This window comes from Chiloscyllium punctatum, chromosome 1 (assembly GCF_047496795.1).
Source record: "Chiloscyllium punctatum isolate Juve2018m chromosome 1, sChiPun1.3, whole genome shotgun sequence".
Taxonomy (NCBI): domain Eukaryota; kingdom Metazoa; phylum Chordata; class Chondrichthyes; order Orectolobiformes; family Hemiscylliidae; genus Chiloscyllium; species Chiloscyllium punctatum.
Window position 1 is genome coordinate 132,599,536 of NC_092739.1, and position 25,533 is coordinate 132,625,068.

At 39.4% G+C, this 25,533-nt stretch overlaps 1 protein-coding gene across 2 annotated transcripts in view; it reads right to left on the reverse strand.

Annotated features, from left to right (window-relative positions):
• Positions 1 to 334: 334 nt before the first annotated feature.
• The window catches only part of LOC140479879 (mothers against decapentaplegic homolog 4), a 118,862-nt gene continuing 93,663 nt past the window's right edge, over positions 335 to 25,533 (reverse strand). For both annotated transcript variants that reach the window (XM_072574237.1, XM_072574230.1), the window contains 4 exons: positions 18,569 to 18,752; positions 16,778 to 16,946; positions 6,753 to 6,891; positions 335 to 3,685 (listed from right to left, as the gene is read on the reverse strand). In XM_072574237.1, the coding sequence (XP_072430338.1) occupies positions 3,474 to 3,685; positions 6,753 to 6,891; positions 16,778 to 16,946; positions 18,569 to 18,752 (704 nt within the window). In that variant the 3' untranslated portion in view covers positions 335 to 3,473. The remainder of the gene's footprint in view (positions 3,686 to 6,752; positions 6,892 to 16,777; positions 16,947 to 18,568; positions 18,753 to 25,533) is intronic.

The window sequence follows — 25,533 nt, forward strand, 5'->3', positions numbered from 1 at the left end:
CCTTTATCACTTTCAGTTGGAGTATACAGAATCTGCATACTAACGAACTGTTTATGCATTTTGTGTACATTTAAGCTAGTAAAAATGCAGCAGCATTTCAGGATACTTGCAGCTTTGATCTATGAATGCAGTCAAAACAAATCAAGTACATCAAGAGTTATGATGCAGCTGCAAAGCGTTTATTGCAGTCTTCACCTGAAGAACATAATTGCATCAGCCACATCATATGAGAAAGTTTTATAATGTTTCAGCTTAAACAGAATTACTGACTTCAGATACTTCAATACTTTTTAAAAGAGATAGGCTAGACCATAAAATAAAGGAGGAAATAGTATACTTTGCGAACATTTTATTTATACTAGTTGCTTAAAAGATAAAATGCATACATTACTTGCTCCATTCAGAACAACTGGTGACATTTTGTCAAGTGTTCTACTCCAGACAGATTTCCATTGCTGCCGCACACCGTCAATGCCATTCCCATCATCAATCCAACAAGGACTAAAAACCACAGATGTCAAAATGTCTGACTTACAAAGTATCTCATGTTAACATCGTGCTACTTCAATACCATAAATTTATATAACGTATTGGTCTTTGTTTGGATAGCATCTAACTTATTAAAACAGACAATATTTTTCACATCTACATGCGGTGACTATTTTTGCATATTTCCCCTTTGATCTTTAAATAAAATTCTGTCAGCTCATAGTCCTCCTGCTCAAATCAATCTTTCATTTCCAAAGGATTATACTGCAGATGCTATATTTTTTTCCATTGTTTGGATTTAAAAGATCAGTTTTCCATGCCTATTTTCTGTCTGTAATTTTATTTGGAGAGAACTAAATAAGGACCCAAAAGTCTGACACGATTGAAGTAAAAACAGAGATGGATGATGATAGGGAAAAGTGGAAGTTTATTTTTAAATCAGATTTTCAAGTTGGATGCTTTTAACTTAGATTAAGAAAATTATAACGCTCAAAACATCCACAATGCATAATACAAGTTTTCATGAATCAGTATTTTTATCTCCCAATTCAAATAAAAGTATTTCTTAATCGCATGAGACAGGCACTCATTATTTTAACCTAACCCCTGCAAAGTCAGCGCATAATCTTTTGTATGTTAGTTTTAATAAATAGCATACCCAATGCAACTCTACTGTAAGAAAAAGGGCTGTCTTTACTATTCCTAGATAGGCATTTCAGATTTTTGTCATATACTTTTTGTTTTTAACTATCCTAATAATACTTCGATCCTAGTAGTCTCTACAAATGGTGCCGAAGCATAGTATAAAGATTTGCAAAATGTGCACACATACACACATCAAAAGGGAGAGCTAAAAACAAGTTTATCAGCAATTTCCCTGCCTCTCCCCGCCACCTTAGCAAATCACCTTAAAAACTTTACAATAGCATGTCATTTGCAACAATAGCTAGTAACCAGAAAGCAGAAGTTGATCCAGATTCAAATACATGAAGAGGGGTATGCAAGAAAGAAAATCTGTACTGCTGTTATGATTCACTACATTCCTAGATTGCTAAACTTCCAACTTGACAGACTTTCCATCTGGCAGACAAGTACTTCAAAGGCATAGTCATTGGTTTCGTTATTCTGACTTTTTTTAAAGAAAATCAAAATTGGTAACTCCTGATCTGCATTTTTAACTCCTGTAAAAATTACAAGCATGTGTCATAAAAGATGCAATTTGATTTACATTTGGTTTCAACAAGAATTGGGATATTAATACATTTCACAGAAACCAATCAGCAGATACGTTGAACAGCAGCAAATACATAGTGCTCCTAAATGAATACTCAAAAGTTGTCACTAGGATTTCAATAACCTGAAATGTTCAAAGGCACACAGTTTTGGTGCGTCTTCTCACTTGTCCAACTCAGATTTCAGCAAATAATGGCAAGCATATGAAACTATTGTATAATGTCCACCTGTACTGTGAAAAGATTTAACGGTACAATTACAGATTTTTAACCATTCAAATTTAGGCTCCATGTACTTAGATATTTGCACTCTGTAACACTGCTGGTAATAATAGTGGAAATAATTTCAGATAAGAAGCATTTTGGTACTCAATATATTAAATAAACTAAGTAGTACAATGCAGGCGGTCTTTTAAAAAACTCAATCTACCATTTCTACAGTTAAGAATGTGTTAAAAACACACAGGGTAAGATAAAATTTGATCTGGCTACAAAACATTGGTGTTGATCTTAACAAAATGTAGTAATCTAATGCCAAAAAAATGCATTCCTTACAGGAAACATGATGACAAAAACCCCTTTTCTTTATCATCCCTAACATACTAAAAATGGAACTGTTTTATTTTGGAGAGGGGGTGAAAGAAATGACACCAAGAGAAATGAACAGATGTTTCAGCATTAAATGCACTAGAATAGCACAAGAAAGTGTTCCACGCTTTTAGTGTTATGAATAAGACCTGGATTTCTGTAAAAAAATATACGGCTTTTTAAAATTTTTCTTCCAGATCAGAAACAAGCATTTCTTAAACCTCCCGTCTCTGGTCATAAGCTGTGCATAATTTGAAAACTTTGGCCAAAGCAGCCAATGTTAGTAAACAATGGCCAGACCCACATGCAAAAAAGAAATTTAAAGAAAAATGAAGCAAAGTACATTATTGAAGGTGATAAACAAACTGTACAATACAAACATCCCTCTGTACAGGAGATCTACCTTAAGGATGCACTATAAAAGAAAGTATTTGAATAAAGTGCAAATACAGGTGTTCTTTCAAATAAAGAAAGCCTGGATCTGTAAAGTGTGGCTAAAGAGAGGCCACGTAGCTGTAATGCATGTATATTTTTCAAAATGAGGTTGCCATCCATCTTTTTTACAACCTGTTTTTGACTGCTCTGGAAATTTCAAAAATGTAAACCAGAAAACAGTTGTTTTCTAAATCAAAATAAGTCCTCTCCCCCACCTAGTTTTGCTTTTTCTGGCATGGAGGTATTAGTTATTAAGGTTTTCAATGCATTACGAGCAACTCGATTAGAACTTAAAACAACAATACCCTCACACTGCCCACATTTTAACCCAGCCCTTCAGTTCAGCTTTGGGCTTGGAGAAAGGTGGCTAAGCTAATCACCTAAATAGCTTTGCACAGCACCAAATTAAGCAATTTCACAGCATTTGAATGTAGGATAACCATCATTGGTAACTAACACAGTCTGGATTATGTAATACAGGCTGTGAATCATACTGTGGAGTATCAAAGTGAGAAACAAAGACACAAGCTTGAATACTGAGTTTTTTTTGAAAAGAGGAAATAAACAGTAGTTTTGCTGCTTGCTTTTTTTTCTCCATATCTACCAAAAAAGTTTTTGTTCTCAAAGAATATGCTGAACAATGGTAAAATACATCAGTTTATTAACAACGTTGAATTCTAGTCTTCTCCCCACCCCACCAAAATAAGACAATGGTTGTTGCAGAAGAACTCAGTCCAGGGGCTGTGGTTCTGCAATCGGCATGGTATGAAGTACTTCATCCAGCAGCTGAAGGGCACGATGTAGGTGAATTTCAATCCAGCATGGGGTTTCTTTGATGCTTTGCCTTGGATAGTCAGGCCCCCAGCCTTTAACAAAACTCATCCTGAGAATACAAAGACGACGCAGGTCATCAACTCCTATTCCTGCTGCAGCAGACAAACCTGAAAATGAAACAAAAATTAATGCAATTGCTTCTCAAAATTTAATTCTTTGCGATTAAGATTGTTGGGAATAAAAACACAGAATTTGAATGAAGTTGGGCAAGATCTCAAGAAAATGTGTTTTTCTGTCCAAAATTAGAATGGTTACAGCAGTAAAGTAGGTCATTTAGCTAATCATGTCACTGTCAGAAGAATAATATTCCTACCTGGTTCTACCATTTTCCTGTAGCTTCCCCCCCAACGCACACCCGATCCAAAACAAACAGTTTCTCCCCTTCTGCTCCAACCAGAAATCCTCAATGAAATCTCTTAATTGTCCCTTCTGTCTGAACTCAGCTAATAGTTATAAGAGACAAGTCAGATTGCAGATTAAAACATCTTGTTTACCACAGTATTCACAAGAGGCTGCCAATGTATAACAAAAGGGCCCCTGAAGACAGAAACGGGTGAATTTATTACAGGGAACAAAGAAATGGCAGAAGAGTTGAATTGGTACTTTAGATCAGTCTTCACTGGGGAAGACACGAGCAATCTCCCAGATGTAATAGTGGCTGAAGGACCTGAACTGAAGGGAATTTATATTTGCCAGGAATTGGTGTTGGAGAGACTGTTAGGTCTGAAGGTTGATAATTCCCCAGGACCCAATGGTCTGCATCCCAGGGTACTGAAGGAGGTGGCTCTAGAAATCGTGGATGCATTGGTGATCATTTTCCAATGTTCTATAGATTCAGGATCAGTTCCTGCGGATTGGAGGGTGGCTAATGTTGTCCCGCTTTTTAAGAAAGGAGGGAGAGAGAAAACAGAATTATAGACCAGTTAGTCTGACCTCAGTGGTAGGAAAAATGCTGGAGTCAATTATAAAGGACGAAATTACGACATATCTGGATAGCAGTAACAGGACAGATCAGAGTCAGCATGGATTTATGAAGGGGAAATCATGCTTGACTAATCTTCTAGAATTTTTTTGAGGATGTAACTCTGAAGATGGACAAGGGAGATCCTGTGGGTGTAGTATACCTGGACTTTCAGAAAGCCTTTGATAAAGTCCCACATAGGAGGTTAGTGAGCAAAATTAGGGCACATGGTATTAGGGGCAAAATACTGACATGGATTGAAAATTGGTTGGCTGACAGGAAACAAAGAGTAGTGATAAACGGCTCCCTTTCAGAATGGCAGGCGGTGACCAATGGTGTGTCGCATGGATCAGTGCTGGGACCGCAGCTTTTTACAATATACATTAATGACGTTGATGAAGGTATTAAAAGTAATTTAGCAAATTTGCTGATAACACAAAGCTGGGTGGCAGGGTGAAATGTGAGGAGGATGTTAGGAGAATACAGGGTGACCCGGACAGGTTAGGTGAGTGGACGGATGCATGGCAGATGCATTTTAATGTGGATAGATGTGTGCAGGCTACTCCTGCACCCACTGTCTATTGTCTATAACAGAGTTTATTATACACAAAAGACAAAAAGACATTATCCAAGAACTAGTTGGAGTTTGACAGATACTCAAATGTGAGTGAAGTGTCATCAATATCCACTTGTAAGTTTTCAGTTCCGGTACAGCTGTGGTCAATTTCTTTTTCAATAAGGTTTGAGCATTCATGTCAAGCAATTTTCTTTAGTTAATGTCTCTAAGACCCTTAAAATTTTGCAAACCATAATATATAGAAGTAGGCCATTCCGCTCACTTACAATTTAACATGCCTTCCTAGCTGATGTCCCTCCCTCTGATACCTCAAAAGACTTCTGCTTCTGGCTTTTTTTCTTTTCAGGAATTTCCCTTCTGCTTTAACTGTTTTGGAGACTGCTAAACTAACAGTACCTCTACTTTTAAAGTCCATTTCTCTCTGGCTGAACTGATTTCTGTCTAAACAAATCAATTAAACTATGATAACAAAAAAGCAACCTGGAAATATAAAAGTTGAGAATAGGATTTTAAAATAAAACTGCTAATGTGAGCACTAGTCCAATCAAAAGTGAATCTAGAGAATTGATATGAACAATAGGATGGCAGCAAATGAATTGAAACAGGTATTTTTTAATCATTCTCCAAAGATACAAGTAACACTCCAGAAACAGCTATAAATTGGGAAATGGAAAAGAATGAGAAACTCAAAAAAAATCAGAAAAGTAAATTTTGGAGCTGCAATCTAACAAGTACCTGACCCTGATGGTGTGGGGTCTTGAAAGAAGTGGCTAGTAAGATAGTTAATGCATTGTTTTAATTTTCCAAAATACTCTTGATGCAAGATCTGTCCTATTAGACTGGCTGTTAGCGAATGTAACTCTATTACTGAAAAAATGAGGGAGAGAAAAACCAAGAAATTGCAGGCAGTTAGCTTAATCTGCATCGCAGGGAAAATATTTGAAACCATTATTAAAGAAATTATAGCAGGACACATTGATAAGTTCAAGGTAATCAGACAAAATTAATCTGCATGGTAGGAAAAACTCAAAAAGGTGGGTATCTGAGAAAAAAAACCCACAAAACCATAGACACTCACAGGGGCCCTAGAAGAATCGATAAAGGGCCCCCACAACCTTGGGCTCTCAGTTCTCACCAGAAGCAAAGGACACCAAAATTTCATGTGCAACCTGGAACCATCCAGCATTGCAAAAGGTGGTACCAGAGTGTAATAAAGGAGATTTAAACTATTTGAGACTGATTGGTGATGGCAAGTCTTCCATGTTTGAGCCAAGAGAAGTGGAAGAACAAGACTAAAATACAAAGCACCATCTAAGAACTTCATTAAGTGAGAAAGAAAACAGTTTAAACCCTCAACCATACTTGTTTCAACCATGTTCCATACCAAACAGCAATACAGATTAAATAATAAGTGAACAAGAAAAAAAAATGGCACCTCCCCTCTCCTCCTACCCACCCCCCCCCCCCACCCACACCACACCACACCAACACAGTAAAGCAGTTGAGCTCTAGTCATGCTGAGAATGTGGATCAAGAAAAGTAAAGTTAGGGAATTCAAGGAATAAACTTTGATAGGCAAATATCTCAGCTTTACATATCATGCAAAATAGTAAATGCCACTGCCATGGTGACTTACTAATAGCTGGAGCGATACCTCCTACTGAACCTGGTCCAGGGATATTTCCAGCAACAGCTGCTGCTTGAGCAGCGGCTGCAGCCTGAGCAGTCGCAGCCTGTTGTTGCATTTGGCGGTGACACTGGCGCAAATCAAACACCTGAAACATAAACAAAAATAATGGATTTTAAACAACTATCTCTTGAATAGAAAATATATTAGCTCAAAATTTGAACGTTTATTTCGACAGAAGCTCACAACTCAAATCATTTGCACAGAATGTCAAATATTTTGCAAGACCTGTATAAATATTGTGCTCGTGAAGCTAAGAGCATAGCAACAAATTGGGAAAAGCAACCAATACCACACCCGATCGGTGGAAAAACTCGGTGTTCACCCAGAATTTACGGAATGAGTATACCATAGCTCAGTGCCACACTGTACATTTCTTGTTAACATTTTATTTAAGCATGACTGACCATAGCTGTTGTCTTTAACCTAGCTCTGAGGCACGGGACAAAGTGTGGTTCGAGTGTTTCTGTATGAGGGAAGGCTGGGTGATTTGCAAATAAACTGAATGTCTTGTGCTGAAAATCAAACTCCCACTACTCCCAGGATCATCACAAACCTTGAAGATCTTACCAAAGCACACAAAATTCCCTGACTTACCTGCCTTTTTAGACTGAGGTTGGCAGAAAGCACAGACCAGATTTCTGTACTTGACAAAATTTATTACAAATAAATAGATCCTAATTACAGGGAAACAAGAACTGTCAACATAAATGATTGGTTAAAACTCTAACCCCTTATGAACTCTTCAACAAACACGTAGATATACACAAAAAAAAATTGCTGTTATGGGTGGAGGGAAAAACCAGGAAGGCAGTTCAATGTCCCCTGTTCACCCGACTCAAAGATTATCCTTTCGCTTGTCAGTATTATTGTTCAACCATCTCGCTCTTCTTCAGGTGATTTCAGTTCTTTGCAGGAGTAGCTGGTTCACAAACTATAAAGGTCTCTGATTCATTGGTTAAGAGCCACAGCTTAAAGCAATTGGAGAGAGAACAAACTGGCTTTCGTAAAGCTTTAGGTGTTTTTACTGAGGAAGAAAGGATACCAACCCCACCACTTGAGGTCGGAAACCTTCCAGACAATACTGCTCCCATTCTTGAGCTGTCTAACTATATGGGAGACAGAGTTTTTGGTCGGTAGAAAGCCTTTGTTATCAACAACTGGCTACCATTCCACAGATCAATTGATTACTTGTTGCCAGCTGAATTCCACTGTGCACATAGCCCTGATTCGAGTTTGTCTGGAACCAATCTTATCCTGTTAATTGAACCAACAAGCAAAAACAGCAATTTGCAATATGTGGTGGTAACTTGTTTTTAAAGCAATCCCTTATACAAGCCTTGATTTCTAAATCAGTCCTTTCCCCATAAGCTATCGGAGCAGAAGTAGGTGACTAAGCTCACTGCATCTGTTCTGCCATTCAATGAGATCATGGCTAATCTGAAATTCCTCAACTCACTTTCCTGTCTTTTCCTCATAAACCCTGATTCCCTTGATAATTAAAAACTCACGGCCTTGATTATTTTCAATCATCCAACCTCTACAGCCTTCTAGGCAAATATTCCACAGAATCATTGCCCTGTGAACAGTAATTTCTTTATATCTGTTTTAATTGGATGGCCTCTTACTCTTGAGATGATGCCCTCTCAACCCAGACTCTTCCACAAGGGGAAACAACTTTTCCACATCTACCCTGTTAAATCCCCTAAAAAAACCTGTATGTTTCAATAAGGTCAACTCTCATTCTCTTAAACTCCAGTGAGTCCAGGCCCAACCTACACAAGCTCACCTCATAAGATAGTCCCTCCATACCAAAGCCTACGGATCTTTCCCTGGAGTGCTTCCAAGAAGAGGCACAAAATTGTTCACAGCATTCCAGCCTTATGTAGTTTTTGCAAGACCTCACAAGCTTATATTCCATTCTCTTCAAAATAAAGGCCCACATTCCACTTGCCTTCCCAAATACCAACTGAATCTGTACACCAGATTTTTTGTGATTTATGTACACAAAATCCAAATCTCGCTATGCTATACGTTTCTAGTCTTTCCCTATTTAAATAATAATCAGCTTCTCTATTCTTCTTGTAAAGTCCATAACCTCACATTATGTTCCATCTGCCATGTTTTTACCTGTCTGTACACCCCTGCAAACTGTGTCATCCTCAACCCTTACCTATCACCCATTTTCTAAAATTATTTTTAATACAGCATGGAAACTGGTCCATGTTGCCCACTCAGCTAGTTTCAATTGCCTGCATTTAGTCTATATCCCACAAAACCCTTCCCAACCATGTACCTGTCCAAATGTTTTTTAAAATGTTGCTATTATACCTGGCCCTACTTTCTCTGGCAGTCCGTTCCATATATAGAACATAGAACAGTACAGCACATGCACCATTCTGTGTGGGAAAAGGTTGCCCCTAAGGTCCTTCTTAAATCTTTCCCCTCTCTCCTTAAACCTATGCCCTCTAGTTTTCAATTCCCCATACCTGGGAAAAAGACTATATGCTTTCCTCCTATCTATGCCCATAGTGATTTCATAAACCTCAATAAAGCCATCCCTTACTCTCCTACATTCCAAGGAATAAAGTCCTATCTTGACCAACCTCTCCCTATAACTCAGGCCTACTAGTCCTGGCAACATCCTCGTAAATCTTCTTTGCACTCTTTCCAATTTAACTAGGTCTTTCCTACAACAAGGTAACCAAAACTGTATACAATACTTCAGGCTCGGCTTTACTAAACTGTAACATAACATCCCGACTCCTGTACTCAATGCTTCGACTGATGAAGGCCAGCATGCTAAATGCCTTTACCACCCTGTCTACCTGTGAGGCCACTTTCAAAGAACTATGTACTTGTAATCCTTGGTTCCTCTGTTCCACAACACTCCTTAGGACCTTACTATTTACTGTGTAAGTCCTACGTTGGTTTGAATTTCCAAAGTGCGACATCTCACACATCTGTGTTAAACTGCATTTGCCAATCCTCAGCCTACTTGCCTATCTGATCAAGATCCCTCTGAAAGTTTTGATAACCTTCCTCGCTATCAACGATGTCGCCTAGTTTCGTATCACCCGCAAACTTACTAATCATGCTTTCTACATTCACATCAAGATCATTTATGTAAATAACAAAAGGTCCCAGCAGTGATCCCTGTAGCACACCAGCAGTTACAGGTTTCCAGTCTGAGAAACAAGCATCACTCATTGCTTCCTACCATCGAGCCAATTTTGAATCCAATTTGCTCGTTCTCCCTGGGTCCCATGCGCCCTAATCTTCATAATCAGCCTGCCGTGCGGGACCTTGGCAAAGACCTTACTAAGATCCATACAGAACATTGGTGCGTCATCCACAAAACTTAGTGCATTCACTTTCCTCATCTACGTTTCAGTTTCCACAATCAAAAATACAGAAAAATAAAAAGATATAGTCTTTATACCATCAACAGTCATACACAAGAACTTCAGGCACTGCGTACAGTGTAATGTTGACCATGGCTAACAGTAGCAGTCTTTTAACTACATCAGTATCACTCTTCATCTCAGCAATGTTGTTGATGAACGCAACTACAACTCTGATCTTCAGCTTAACCTGCATCTTTGGAGATTAGCAAGCAGAATGTGCAAAGTAATTATAGGTTGGTCAGTGCTTTAGGTAAGGCACTAACCATTGGTACATGATGACATTCTATCATGTATTGTTGATTACCCACTGATACAGATTAATAGATATTGACATTGCACCTGGGGAATGAATAATGCTATCCAAATTCTAGTAAACATTTAAAAGCGAAGCTGCAAATTAACTAATGCACTAAAAGAGTTGAAGATTGGATGTGACAGGTACAATAATATCAAACTATTGGATGCCAATTTAAACTATTAAAACCCATGATTTGGAGAGGTCAGTGTGGGATTGGGGTGGACAGAGTTAAAAATCACAACATCAGGTTATAGTCTAACAGGTTTATTTGTAAGCACTAGCTTTTGGAGCATCACTCCTTCATCAGGTGGTTAATCAAGCAGATGTGCAAAGCTGTTGATGGAAAAGTATTTTTTTTTCCTTCAACTAGCTGGATGATAGCTACCAGGCTAATAGATCTTCCTCTTCACACTCTTCGAGGTCATTTATTGCCATTTGTTATTGAGCAACTGATGACCTCTGTGTAATAAGACATCCCACTGTAGATCATGTACCAGACCATAGACACATTTTGTGTTTATCCCTTTGAGAAATATTGAAGGTGAGGGTTTCAAAATCCAGTTACAACTCTACTGGACTGTACTAGGGGGATTGAACATCCTATGGTCTACAGCTTACATTCGAGTATTAACATTCTATGGCAGTCAGTCTAAGAATCATCCCCAAGTTACCCCCTCTGTCCCTACTTGATTCAGAGAGCTGCAAGCCAATATAAACAAATAAAAGAGAACAAATAGATTCCCTCTGACCCTGAATGCTGTAATCCAATCCATGTCGAAAGGAATCAGAACTACAGAATCTCAAACAATCAGCAAAGTGAAGGATCATGAAGCTGACCTTTCAACCACCCTCAATGCCACTGGAAACCTCCAGTGCAATGGGCCACAAACTTCGATTATCCACTCTTCATGAACAATTCAGACACTGATCGCATATATGTTGCTATTGAACTTTTATCTTTTTGGGCTCATACCTTATATTTGACCAGCATATTGTGTTAGTATTTCTGCTCAGGTATAATAATTAATAAACTCACACCTTTTGTTAATTCAAAAAAGCCCCCAGTTAAATTGGCACCTTTTAAAGCACAAGGTCATTTGCTTCTGGGAGGAAGCTAAAGGATTCTTTTCAAATTAACTAACTGAAACAAGGTTGGTAAATAAAGAAGGGGAGCCAGTTGACTGTCATTTTGAGGACACTGCTTGCTCAGGAAACACAAGCTTGAGATGCTCTTTCAAAAGAACACATACATTTCACCCTAAATTGATGTGCAGTTTGTTCTTAACAGGCTTCCCTCTTTACATTTGTGTGTATGAACCAGGATCAGGAGTAGGTCATTCAGACCTCACAGCTACTCTGCTATTCAATAAGATCATAGCCGATGAGAACTTCAAATCTACATCCTCACCTATCTTAAATGACATTTCAACTCCTTGTTTAACAAGAATCTATTTACCTCTGCCTTAAAGTTATTCAAGCACACTGCTTCTACCACCTTTGCAGGAGAGTTCCAAAGACTCATGACCCTCAGATAAATATTTCACTTAATGTGCTGCAAATAGGCAACTTCTAATTTTTAAACAGTGGTCCTAGATCTAGATTCTTTCCGAACAGGAAACATTTTCTCCACATCTCCCATCTCAAAACACTTCAGGATCTTGCAAGTTTCAAGAATTATTTTTTTGAAAAGAAACCAATCCAGTCTACAAAAGTCAGTCATGCTGCCTAGAAGCAGCCCTTTGGCCCAGAGTCTGTACTGAGCTACCTAAACTAATCCTACTTTCTAGCACTTGGTTCATAACCTTGAATGCTATCAAATTTCAAGTGCTCAACCACATACTTTTTAAAGGCAATGAAATTGCCCACCTCAACTACCCTTCCAAGTAGTATAATCCAGTTTTTCACCACCCTCTAGGTGATTATGATTTTTCCCAAATTCCCTCTAAATATATTGCCCTTCATTACTGAGCTTTCAACTAAGAGGAAAAGCTGCCTTCTATTCACCTTGTCCATGCCCCTGATAATGTTATACACCTCAATCAGGTTGCCAATCAGCCTTCCCTGCTTTAAAGGAAACATCCTGACCGTATCTCTTCATTGCTAAAATGCTGACCCAGCAACATGCTGGTGAATCTTCTTTGTATGCCCTCAAGTGCAGTCATCTCCTTCCTAAAATGTGATCATCAGAACTGCACACAGTATTCCAGCTGTGGCATAACCAAAGGCTTTATACAACTCCAACATAACCTCCCAGCTCTTACAAACTTTGCCACCACTGATAAAACCAAGAGCTCCAAATGCCTTCTTAACCACCCTGTTAAGCACCCCAAGATCCATCTAAACTTTGGTGTCCTGCCATTCATTCAGTACTGCCTTATCTTGTTACTTCTATCAAAATGCACCTGGTCAGACTTTCCAGGATTAAATTCTATCTGCCACTGATTTGCCCATCTGACTAATCCATCTATGTTCTCCTGCAACCCAAGACATTGTTCATATATATCATGAACAATAAGGGACACAGCAGTGTTCCCTGTGGTATGCCACTGGACACTGACACAAAAACTCTCTTCAACAATTAAGCCAATGTTAATGTTACTCTGGATCTCATGTGCTTTTACCTTCTGTATCAGTCTCCCATGTTGGAGAATTTTGCTAAAATCCACAAACTACATAAACAGCAATACTCACACCTGATCACTACCTCAAAAATTTCTAACTAATTTGTGAGGTATGACTTCCCTCCGACAAAGCCCTGCTGACTATCTCTGATCAAACATTGCCTCTCCAAGTATATATTAATTCTTTCCTTCAGACGATTTAGCTTCCCTACCAGGGAGATTCATTCAACTGTAATTCCCTGATTTTCTCGACCACTCTTGTTGAAAAATGGAACAGCAGCAGCAGACTCCAGTTCTTTGTCACTACCCATGGCCAAAGGAATCAAACATCTGGGTTAGAACCTTATAATTATCTTCCTCACCTCCCACAGTAGCTTGGAATGCAACTCATCTAGTCCTGGGGTTTGTCCACTTTCAAGCCCATTAAAACTTCCAATACCACTTCATTCCCATGTTAATCTACCCAAGAACAACACCCCCTTAGCAGATTCTGTACCTCCATACTCCTCCTCAGTAAAGAGGAATGTGAAGTACTTGTTTGATATTCTGCCGATGTCCTCCAGTCCCACATACAGATTGCTCCCCACTTTGATCCTAAAAAGCACGATTCTTTCCCCAGTTATTCACTTTCCCTTACACTTGTATGATACCTTGGGATTCTCCCTAATTTTACCTCAGTATCTTCCCATGTCCCCTTTTTGCTCTCCTAATTGCTTTCTTAAAATCTGTCTTGCAATTTCTATAGTCCCCTGTCGAGGGCCTCTGTTGATTTACTCCCTTTGTACTGTCCAGGAGAGATATTAGAAACACTCTGGTAATGCTTAGAACTTTCTTCCATAAACGGCAGTAGATGAAGGATCAGTTGTTAATTTTACATCTGAGATAGATGAATTTTTGTTAAGCAAAGGTATTAAGGGATATTGGTCAAAGGTAGGTACATGAAATTGGGCCACAGATCAGACATGATTTTACTGAATGATTGAACGGGCTCAAGGGGCTGACTGGCCTACTCCTGTTCCTATGAACTCGCTAAAAATTTCTCTTTTTCTTCCTGAAACTTGAAGCGAAGTTTTTCTTATCCACAATCGTTCAATAAATATGAAATATAAAGCAGCTGCATAACAATTCAATTACCCATTATCCCTCCTAAAATACTCATCTCACATATACGTATGTTAGATTGCATCAGCCATATGTCTGCCCATTTCACTAGCCTACATTCCCCTGAAGATTATTATTGCCCTTTCACCCTTCATCACATTTATTCCAATGATCAAAGTGCTCATCCCTAAAGTGCACACATTTTCAGTCTGTTGACAAATTGAAGCTGAGCTAAAGCTAACTGCACAAACCACAACGTCCAAGCACCATTGTTTTTGTGTTGTGACTTTTTTTTTTAAAAAAGCTTTCCTTACATTTGATTTCCCAACTCAGTAACAACTAAAATATAGAAAAGTTGTCCTAAGGTCTATGGAGGTATGATCATTCAAAAAACATATGTCCAGCCAAAGATCAAAGTAGGTCTAAAGGATGAGGACATCAGGTAGCAAAGGGATTTGAGCACAGAACACCAGAAGGCAAGCTTGGTTAATTGAAGGCATTAATTGTATGGTCAGGGAAAAAAGGCAGGATGCACAAGAGGCCATTTGTAAAACACAGAAATTAGTGAAGAAAAGTATTAGGCCAGAAAGAGTTCTGGATGATTCTGGAGAATGTGGAGGCCAGGCAAAGCAAATATTGAAATAACTAGAAGTGGAGCTTTCAACAGCATGGAAGAGAGTTTTAGCAGGTGAGTCAAGGTTGGGAGAGAGGCAAGTGATGTTATGAAAATGACAACTAAATTTTTGACTGTGATCAAATAACTCTAACACTGCGTCAAGTTTTGGACAGCAACAAAGAAGGGAATTACAACTTTGCAGACTATATAGAAATAAACAAAACAGCTACTTCCCAGTGCTATTTTACATGGTAGGATTGATGGTACCTAACTTACTGCCTTCAAAAGAGAGATCTAAATCTCATACAAATATGCAAAATTAAGTTACAAATGCAAAACATTGCAGATGCTCAAAATGCAAAATAAAATCAGATAATTCTACAAATATTCAGCAGATTATACAACAGTTGGGGAGAGACAAGCAGAATTTTCAGGTTAATGGATTTTGATCAGAACTAAGCACAATTAAAAATTTAACAGATTTTAGTTAAATGAAGGGGGGGGTGAAGGGACCAAAAAAAGATCTGAGATAGGTTGAGAGACTGGGAACAGAAGAGTAGTGGTACAGTGCCAAAGCAACAAGAAACAAAAAAAGTGTGTCCAGAAGAGCTGTGAACATCAGAATACCAAACAACTCCACCTGGAAGTGAAGACAAGGAAGAAATGCAACTAAATCAAAAAAAACAAAGGAAAAACAACAAAGTAGGGTCAGAGATAATGGTCTAAAATTGTTGAGTCGAGATGGTTATGAAGTTCCTAACAGATATTTGAGATTATTTCCCTTCAACTTGTGTTGAGCTTCAGTGGAACACTGCAGGAGGCAGAGAACAGAGATGTCTTTGTGATTGACATAGTTAATTCATGGACAGAGGCAGCAAAGGGGGAGGGAAGACAAAGTTGAAGGCAAGTATTACAACTTGGGAAAATGAACTGGTACTGAAGCTTATCAATCACAGGGTCATTCAAAATTTAAAAATTAAAGCTAAGCACTCAAGTTCCAAAACTTATTTGCCTGATGGACTCAGATTAACAGAAAACACTGACCAGCCTTTTGTACTTAACTATTTCATACAACTAAGTAAATTCTAAGCACAGATACATAACTATGAAGTACCAACATACAACCTTAGTTAAAACTCCTAATGCTCTCTTAGACCCCTACACACGCACACACATACAAACGTTTAAAAATTTTGGTATTATAAGAGGAAAAAAAGGGGAAAACACAGCTCAATAGCACCAGTTCACTGGTTTAATGAGACATTCCTTCTGCTTCACAAGAATGTTTTCTTCAAATATCTTCCTCCAGGTTCTTTCATTCCTGCACAGGAAACATTGGTACACTCATTACAAAGTCTCTTAGTTGCTGTTTACAGCAACTGGAGGAGAGGAAAAAAAACTAACTTGCTTTTAGATAGAGAAACAGAGCATGCTCTTCTCAGTCTGAAGCTTCTCCCAGTGTATCGCTCATATTTATAGCTGTTCAACTGTCCAGAAACAAAACAGTTGTTCTCAGGCTGATGGTCTATGGCATTCACAACTGGTCATAACTGCAAAAACCAACCAACTACCAGTTGCTGGCTGAATCTCAACATGTACACATCCAGGTGGCATCTTACCTCATCTCCCCCACAGCCTGGAAAGCAGCAACGTAAACAACAGGAAATGAGTTCCAGTAACTTGTTTTCATAAGTGCAACAGTTCCTTCAAAGTCCTGATTTCAGATTAGCTCTTTCCCCATTTCAGTTCACAATCAAAAATACATGAATATAAAAAGATGCGGTCTTTACACAGGAATGAAAAACAGAAAAGTGAACAAAACTGTGAATAATATTTTAGGAAGAATGTTGCTGTATTACATATTAAGCAATTAAAAGCATTTTTAAAAATATATCCAAGCATATGAAAATGTAAGAGAACATTTAACAAACCTTAATGTATGCACTTGGATAAATCTTGTGAACTGCATCGCCAGGAGCACGTCCAGCTTCTCGATCCAAGTAGTAGCTCTGCACAAAGACAGCATGATCGCTCAAACACCGCACCCAGACATCGCCTTCCCCTTTGCACTCTAACTGCACACCTTTTCCAATATGCAACCTGACAGCAAAAGAAAGCAAGCAGTGAAGAGGTTGAATTAAAATCTAATGTTAAAAGAAACATGGTCAGTCTTAAAAGATTTCAGAATCATCCCATTCAACTTCCATATATTTCATCTACAACTACCCCTCTCCGACACAAAAAAAATCAAATGCACTGTCCTAATTAACTACACACATTTTTAAAAACAACGGAAAATCCAGAATTGATGATCGACCATTCTTTTCTACATGTCTGTGTAGTTTTAAACATCTTCCTGTTTATCAAAAACAATGTAAAATTTCCATTTCTGGACTATTACTGTGGTATAATTTTGTTAAATGACTTGAAAATGAATTGGTTTCCCAAGACATTGCAAATGTACTGGCTGTGAACCAACCACTAATGGGAAATCTCAGTTAAGAAAAATAGTCAAAACAATGCTTGTTGAAAGTGAAGAAACCAAGTGTTTTGCCAACACTCTCAGAGAACGCACATCCTATTTCCAGCAGGTTTGTTTTGTACATTCCACTTGGTCATGTAATTTGCTAAAAGACATTAGTTTCATTGCTTTATGGCGTCAGCCTTATTAAAGTTCTAGCACACTTATTTGTTTTGGGGCTTGTAACCTGACTGAGCACTAACCAGAAGTCTAACACACATATTTACAATAATCAAAATTGAGCAACTTAAGTTTTGTGCTTAAAAAAACTATGTAATGCAATTGGATGTTTCAAATATCTGCTATATTAGCTAGTGTGAATAAAACAGTCAAATACATGGATCCTCAGGACCATCTTGTCGAGAGTAAAGTGGAAGTGTTTAAGAGACAGAATTTAAGTGCTGTGAGCACAGGAGGATGAGGCTATTATTAGTAGATAATGGAAGGGGAAATGCACAAAAGTCGTCTCAGGAAGAAGAGTATTGAGGGCAGATGACATTGCAGAACTAAAGGCTAATGAAAAACGGAAGGCTAAAGTCATAAAGTGACTCAAACATGTTATTGTTTAATAAACAAACCTGTCAAAATTACATGTAGTCCATCAGTCCAGGTCTGGAGGCCTCACTAACACAGATCAGCTGTGACAGGTGGTGATCAAAACACCAATTTCTCAGAATTCCTCTCATGAGGCTACAAATGCATATGTGGTCAGAGACATTTCAAAGTTGCAAGCTTCACTTTTCCCTCCCACTAAAAGTAGCAGGAACTAAAATATACAAAACTGGACAGCAAGTAAGATTTCCTCTGGTGTCGCTGAAACTTTCCTGAATTAAAAGATACTAGATATTGGCCTAGGAGGCTGAGCGGTGACCTTATTTAGGTTTGTAAAATTATGGGGGGCATAGTTAAGGTGAATAGTCAAGGTAGGGGAGTCCAAAACTTGAGGGCATAGGTTTAAGGTCAGAGGGAAAGGATTTAAAAAGGGACCAGAGGGCAACTTCTTTGGATAGATGGTAGTGTATAAAAATGAGCTGCCGGGGAAGTCATAGAGTGAGTACAATTACAACATTTAAAAGACATTTGGACAGGTTTCTGTGCTGTATGACTCTTTATTGACACTAGGTTTATTGAAATATATTCAAGTCCAATAAATTGCATTCAACACACTCTTCCATTGCTTCCCCCACACATTATATTTTACCTGGCTCTTTCAATGGCTTCTGTTCTATGAACATTGGAAAGTTGCCCCAGACAAAAGCGGTCACCCCCAGAAGGATCCACATATCCATCAACAGTAACTACGGGACAGCTAGATGGCACTTTGAATGTTTCTCCAACTTGCACGTCCATCTCAAAGTAAGCAATTGAACACCAGTATTCAGGAACTAGAAATTGGATTACAAATATATGTTAGACCTTAAGATCTGTCTGTAAATCCAGATACTTGTATTTAGTACATTTGAAAACACAAATGCTCCAGCAAGAAAAAGCTGATTTATTTCATACTCTAACTGAATAGAAAACCTACGATTGAATACAGTTAGAGTGCTCTAATTTTGAAATGATAAAAAAAACCCATAGGACCAAGGACTTCATGGTTGATTGATAACACAATCACCTTTATAAAACACTAAACTTCAGCTATGCAAAAATGTAGTAAAAGATCATAAAATGGCAGAGCAGGTTCAAGGGTCTGAATGGTCTATATTTCCTCTTTGTTCTTCTGCAAAAAAGGTAGAAAAGGCAGATTTAAGTAATGCAAAATTTATTACTAGTTCTCTGATCTTTCACCTCCTGGTGAAATACAAATGGCAAAAATGTAGAATCCAGACAGTCTACAGCATGCAGGGCGGTCACATCATTCATAATGCTGAACTGGCCATACCCATTTTATGTTTATGTAATTTGGGTTTATAAACCATGAATTTTAAGGGTGGATATAAACATATGTACTTACGTCTGCAAAACCTATCAGAATCTCAAACATATGAAATAGGAGCAGGAGATCATTCAGCCCCTCAAGCCTGCTCCAGTATTCAACATAGGGAGGCAATGGTGGTCTAGTAATCCACAACCCCAGGTTAATGTTCTGCGGACAAGGGTTCAAATTGCACCATGCAGAGGTGAAATTTGGATTCAATAAAAAAATCTGGAATAAAAAGTCAGCCAAATGGTGACCACATAACCACTGTCGATTGCCATTAAAAAAATCTGGTTCATTAGTGTTCTTTTGAGAAGGAAATTTGCTTTCCTTACCTGCTGTAGCCTACACATGAATCCAGACTCTCAGCACGTGGTTGTCTCTCTGAGCCAGAGCCTAGGCAATAAGTACTTGGCTCACCAGTGATGCCCACAACCAGTAAGTGAATATTTAAACAAAAATCAAATCATGGCTCATCTCAGGAGATTTCATGTCCTCAATTAGACACCTTATAAATGCTGATAACATCGGGTTTAATAATTTCAAATAGAACAATTGCTTTGCTTTAAGATAGGTGTGGATAATGGTTTCTCTACTGCCAGTTATAGTTCCTCTACTGCCAGTTATAGTTCCTCTCAAGGCATCTTTTGTTGCTTTACCTGACCTAATATGTTTTGAGATAAAAACAATGACTGCAGATGCTGGAAAGCAAATACTGGATTAGTGGTGCTGGAAGAGCACAGCAGTTCAGGCAGCATCCAACGAGCAGCGAAATCGACGTTTCGGGCAAAAGCCTTCACTGCTCGTTGGATGCTGCCTGAACTGCTGTGCTCTTCCAGCACCACTAATCTAATATGTTTTGCATCATCAGCCAATCAACATTTACTCGCTTCTGCCTTACACCCAAACACAGACATTTCTCTTGATCATCTCTGACCGAACACAATTACATTTCTAAGTGTAACATGAAGTCAATTTTTCTGAAGTGTTTCCACATTTTCTTTGCACGACAGAAGAACTCGCCACATTTCTGAAAGGAGATTCCAATCAGATTTCCTCGAGAAATGTGGAGCTTTATTTCTGTTCAGACAGTTCTCACACTGTACGGACAATTTTTTTCACAATAGTCAGCTGCTCAGAAATTTAAAGGCCCATTTGACAGCTGCTGTCAAAAGGTAAATACATAAGGACAACGAAAAAAGTGAGTGTACTGGGAAAGTAGGGTGCCAGGTAATAAGTTGACCACACAAGTCATACAATGCTTAGGGTCGGTCAGGGTAGGTACAGTATAGGATGGGTATCAGGTCCAGTGAGAATTGGGGCCTGAGGAAGGGCGGGGGGAAGAGAAAGAGAGAGAAATTTAATGGGTAGAGACAGATCCAATCCAGAGTGGGTATCAGCTCCTCTTGATGTGATGAAAAGGTTGGGATCTGGGGTGTGGTCAAGAAAGGTCACAGTCTGGGAGGTGAAGTGGTCCATGGTAAATGTAGTTGCAGGCTAGTGAGCTAAGTGTGGGTTCAGGTGAATAGCCAAGTTAATCAAAGTATTTAATCGTCAAACATAACTTCCCCCAACCCTCAACCCAGTTCCTGCTTTGCTAGACCTGATCACCCATTTTCTGCTCCAGAACAGACGTATTTGTGCTCCCCCCACCCCATTTCACCCACTCTGGACTTGATCCACCTTCAATCGTAGTAATTATTTACTTAATTTCATCTGAACCTTCAGATTTAGAGGCAGACTTTCGGAAGTTTCCAGGTTCAGGAGAATTACCAAAGATAATCTTCAATTTCCAGGGCAATTCCTTCAGAGTCTGCGATGGACAATAAGGACTTCACAGAGCACTCAAACACAACTTTCAATTATGCCAGTCAAATGACCATCAAGCCATCAGAAAATCTGGGTGATTAACATTGTTTGCTCTTTGTTGTGTTTCTGTTCACTGAGCTGGGAATTTATGTGGCAGACGTTTCGTCCCCTGTCTAGGTGACATCCTCAGTGCTTGGGAGCCTCCCGTGAAGCGCTTCTGTGTTGTTTCCTCCAGCATTTATAGTGGTTTGAATCTGCCACTTCCGGTTGTCAGTTCCAGCTGTCCACTGCAGTGGTCGGTATATTGGGTCCAGGTCATTGTGTTTGTTGATAGAATCTGTGGATGAGTGCCATGCCTCTAGGAATTCCCTGGCTGTTCTCTGTTTGGCTTGTCCTATAATAATAATGTTGCCCCAGTCAAACTCATGTTGCTTGTCATCTGCGTGTGTGGCTACTAAGGATAGCTGGTCGTGTCGTTTCATGGCTAGTTGGTGTTCATGGATACGGATCATTAGCTGTCTTCCTGTTTGTCCGATGTAGTGTTTTGTGCAGTCCTTGCATGGGATTTTGTACACTACATTGGTTTTGCTCATGTTGGGTATCGGGTCCTTCGTTCTGGTGAGTTGTTGTCTGAGAGTGGCTGTTGGTTTGTGTGCTGTTATGAGTCCTAGTGCTCTCTGCCTGTATTCCTGATGAAGGGCTTTTGCCCGAAATGTCGATTTTTACTGCTCCTTGGATGCTGCCTGAACTGCTGTGCTTTTCCAGCACCACTCTAATCTAGACTCTAGTAGTAGTCTGGCTGTCAGTTCAGAAATGTTCTTGAAGTATGGCAACGTGGCTAGTCCTTTGGGTTGTGGCATGTCCTCATTCCATTGTCTTTCCCTTAGGCATCTGTTGATGAAATTGCAGGGGTATCTGTTTTTGGCGAATACATTGTATAGGTGTTCTTCTTCCTCTTTTTGCAGTTCTGGTGTGCTGCAGTGTGTTGTGGCCCTTTTGAACAGTGTCTTGATGCAACTTCTCGGTGTGTTGGGGTGGTTGCTTTTGTAGTTCAGGACTTGGTCTGTGTGTGTGGCTTTCCTGTATACCTTTGTGGTGAATTCTCCGTTCGGTGTTCTCTGTACCACCACGTCTAGGAATGGGAGTTGGTTGTCCTTTTCTTCCTCTCTAGTGAATCGGATTCCTGCGAGTGTGGCGTTGATGATCCAGTGTGTGTTTTCTATTTCTGTGTTTTTAATGATTACAAAGATGTCATCTACATATCTGACTCAGAGTTTGAGTTGAATTTGCGGTAAGACTGTTTGTTCCAATCTTTGCATTACAGCTTCTACTATGAGTCCAGAGATGGGTGAGCCCATGGGTGTGCCGTTGATTTGTTCATATAGTTGGTTGTTGAATATGAAGTGTGTTGGGAGGCACAGGTCCAGTAGTTTGAGAATGCCACCTTTCTTGATAGGTTCCCCGTCTTGTTCTCTGTTCTGTATGTCCAGCAAGTTGGCTATTGTTTCTCTGGCTAGGGTTTTGTCGATAGAGGTGAACAGTGCCACAACCCAAAGGACTAGCCACGGTACCATACATTATGAATATTTCTGAACTGACAGGCAGACTACTACGATCATTAGGACTCATAACAGCACACAAACCAACAGCCACCCTCAGACAACAACTCACCAGGACAAAGGACCCGAAACCCAGCATGAGCAAAACCAATGTAGTGTACAAAATCCCATGCAAGGACTGCACAAAACACTACAGGGCAAACAGGAAGACAGCTAACAATCTGTATCCATGAACATCCACAGACAGTGAGGTTTAGTGCAACTGTTGCTCGATGACGACATCACCGACAGGAACACAGAGCAGCTGGGTCTGTGCAAACCAGAGATCGCCCACACATTGGGAAGGATAGCAGCGTCCCTGAGAGGGGGCACAGGAGAGTTACCAGGATGGTTCAAGGAATGGGGGATTTTAGTTGCAGGGACATGGGTGTTGTTAATACATATCAAGAATATCCATCGACAATAGATGGACTCTCATTCTCAACCTCTCCCCTTGCCTGGGCTGTGGTAACCTTCAGGTTAAACCACCACCAGACATCTCTCCCTAATGAGAGAGCAGCCCTATGGTCTGGTAGGACAATACTGACTTTACCTTTTAGACAGTGATGCCAATGTGCATCGGGGGTGGAGAGAGGGAATGTTGAAGGTGGTGGATGGGACACCACTCAGGCACAGTGCTTTGTCCTGGAGGATGTTCGCTTTCTTTAATACTGTTGAGGGCTGCACTATATTTAGGCAGGGTTAATTGAGTTTGAATTGAGGATATAGATGTGGAGATTTAGTAATCAATGGTGGGGCCTTTAATGGAAGGTGGTGAATTGAAATAAATATCTCACTACAATTTTGGTTTAGACAGTTATCTTTAGTATTTAATATTGGTAGCAGAGAATGATTCAAAAAGTAAGGTTTTGGGGTATGACAGATTTGAATGGACATCTGTGTGGCCACCAGGAAACCATTTGGATGCATTATTGCAATACAGTCTCAAACCTGGAAATGTTAAGAGCCTATGATCTATCTGATGAGGAAATGTCATATCATATTATATTTCTCGTACACTTTGTCACACTTAAAGATTTCAGACTTTTGCTTCTGTAGAGATTTTTGTGTAATCATATTAGAGTCATCACTCAAATACAAATGGCATTATAGACTGTGGGAAAATCAGGATATACAAATGTTCTTTGATCCTCCGCTTTGGGCTTATTTCAGTAAGTATGGCTTTACAAACAGCTGATGTTATACTCTGTATGCTGTAAATGGGAATTTTACATGGATAAATTCTGTTATAAATATGGGTAAAACTTATGATGGAAGGAATAAATAGGGAGTGTTTTGAGCAGGAAGAGATTAACCTAATGACAATAATAGTATTATTTATTTTCTAAGGTTAGCATTAAAATCACCCTTTAGATTCTAATGCGGGGAGAAGGTAAATATTATTAGTGGTAGAGGATCCAGACTGCTCAAATCCAGTGGTTGATGGCCAGTTTCACCTCTCTCCAAATGCGTATACTTACCTCTGCCTGATAAACCTATATAGGGCTTTTTGCCCAAAATGTCGATTTTTCCTGCTACTCGGATGCTGCCTGACCTGCTGTGCTTTTCCAGCACCACTCTAATCTAGACCCCCATATATACAGAAGAGCCCAAAATTGGAGTGTTGCCTTTCAGTAGTGTTTGAAAACAGTTCTAAGCTTCAAACTCCTTTTGGAGTAGAAGTGTCTCATCAATTGTAGCTGATGCTGGGTTAATTATCGACTTTTAAATTTGAAATTGTTAAATATTAAGCAGGGGCGAAACCAAGTATATGGAGTTGGCCGCAAATTGGCCATGAATGACTGAGCAGGCTTGAGGACCCTACTTCTGTACCTGCGTTCTAAATTCTCAGGATTTCCTGTTGAAAATTTCAAAACAATTTTCCATTTATGTTGTTTGCAGAAGAAATGGTGCTCCAGTTTCCTCCCACAGTCCAAATATGTGCAGGTTGGGTGAGTTGGCCGTGCTAGATTGCCTGTAGTGTTAGGTGAAAGGGTAAATGTAGGGAATGGGTCTAGGTGGGTTGCTCTTCGGTGGGTCGGTGTGGACTTGTTGGGCCGAAGGGCCTGTTTCCACATTGTAAGTAATCTAATCTAAAAAAAAACATCACCTCGCCACGAAACGACATGACCAGCTATCCTTAGTAGCCACACACACAGATGACAAGCAACAGGAGTTCGACTGGGACAACACTACTATTATAGGACAAGCCAGGGAATTCCTAGAGGCATGGCACTCATCCACAGATTCTATCAACAAACACATCGACCTGGACCCAATATACCGGCCACTGCAGCGGACAGCTGGAACTGACAATCGGAAGCGGCAGAGACAAACCACTATAAATGCCAGAGAAACATCACAGAAGCGCTTCATAGGAGGCTCCCAAGCACTGAGGATGTCACCTAGATTGGACAAAACGTCTGCAACACAAATTCCCAGCTCAGCAAACAGAACTACTACAAGCGCCCGAGCTACAAATCTCACAAACTTTGAACTGTTTGTTCTTGCCTGATCTGCTGAATATAGCTAACCTTTTGTGTTTTCAATATTGTAGATTTTTATAAGGATATTGAACATCAGTGTGCAAATGGAGTGGAATTAAAGTTTACCATGACCTAACTGAGTAGATAATAAGCCAAAAGGTCTATTCCTGTTCTGAGGCAAAATTAAGGATTTTGTTTAGAGCAGTGCTATTCTATCTTTTCGTTATGATTAAAATTAGCTTTGTTTAAAAAGAAATCCAGTCTGGGAGACAAGCGTATCATTCATCCCAGAATGAAGATGGCTTGATTGAAGAAAAATTGCATTTTATATGGTAAACATAAAACAGAAAAT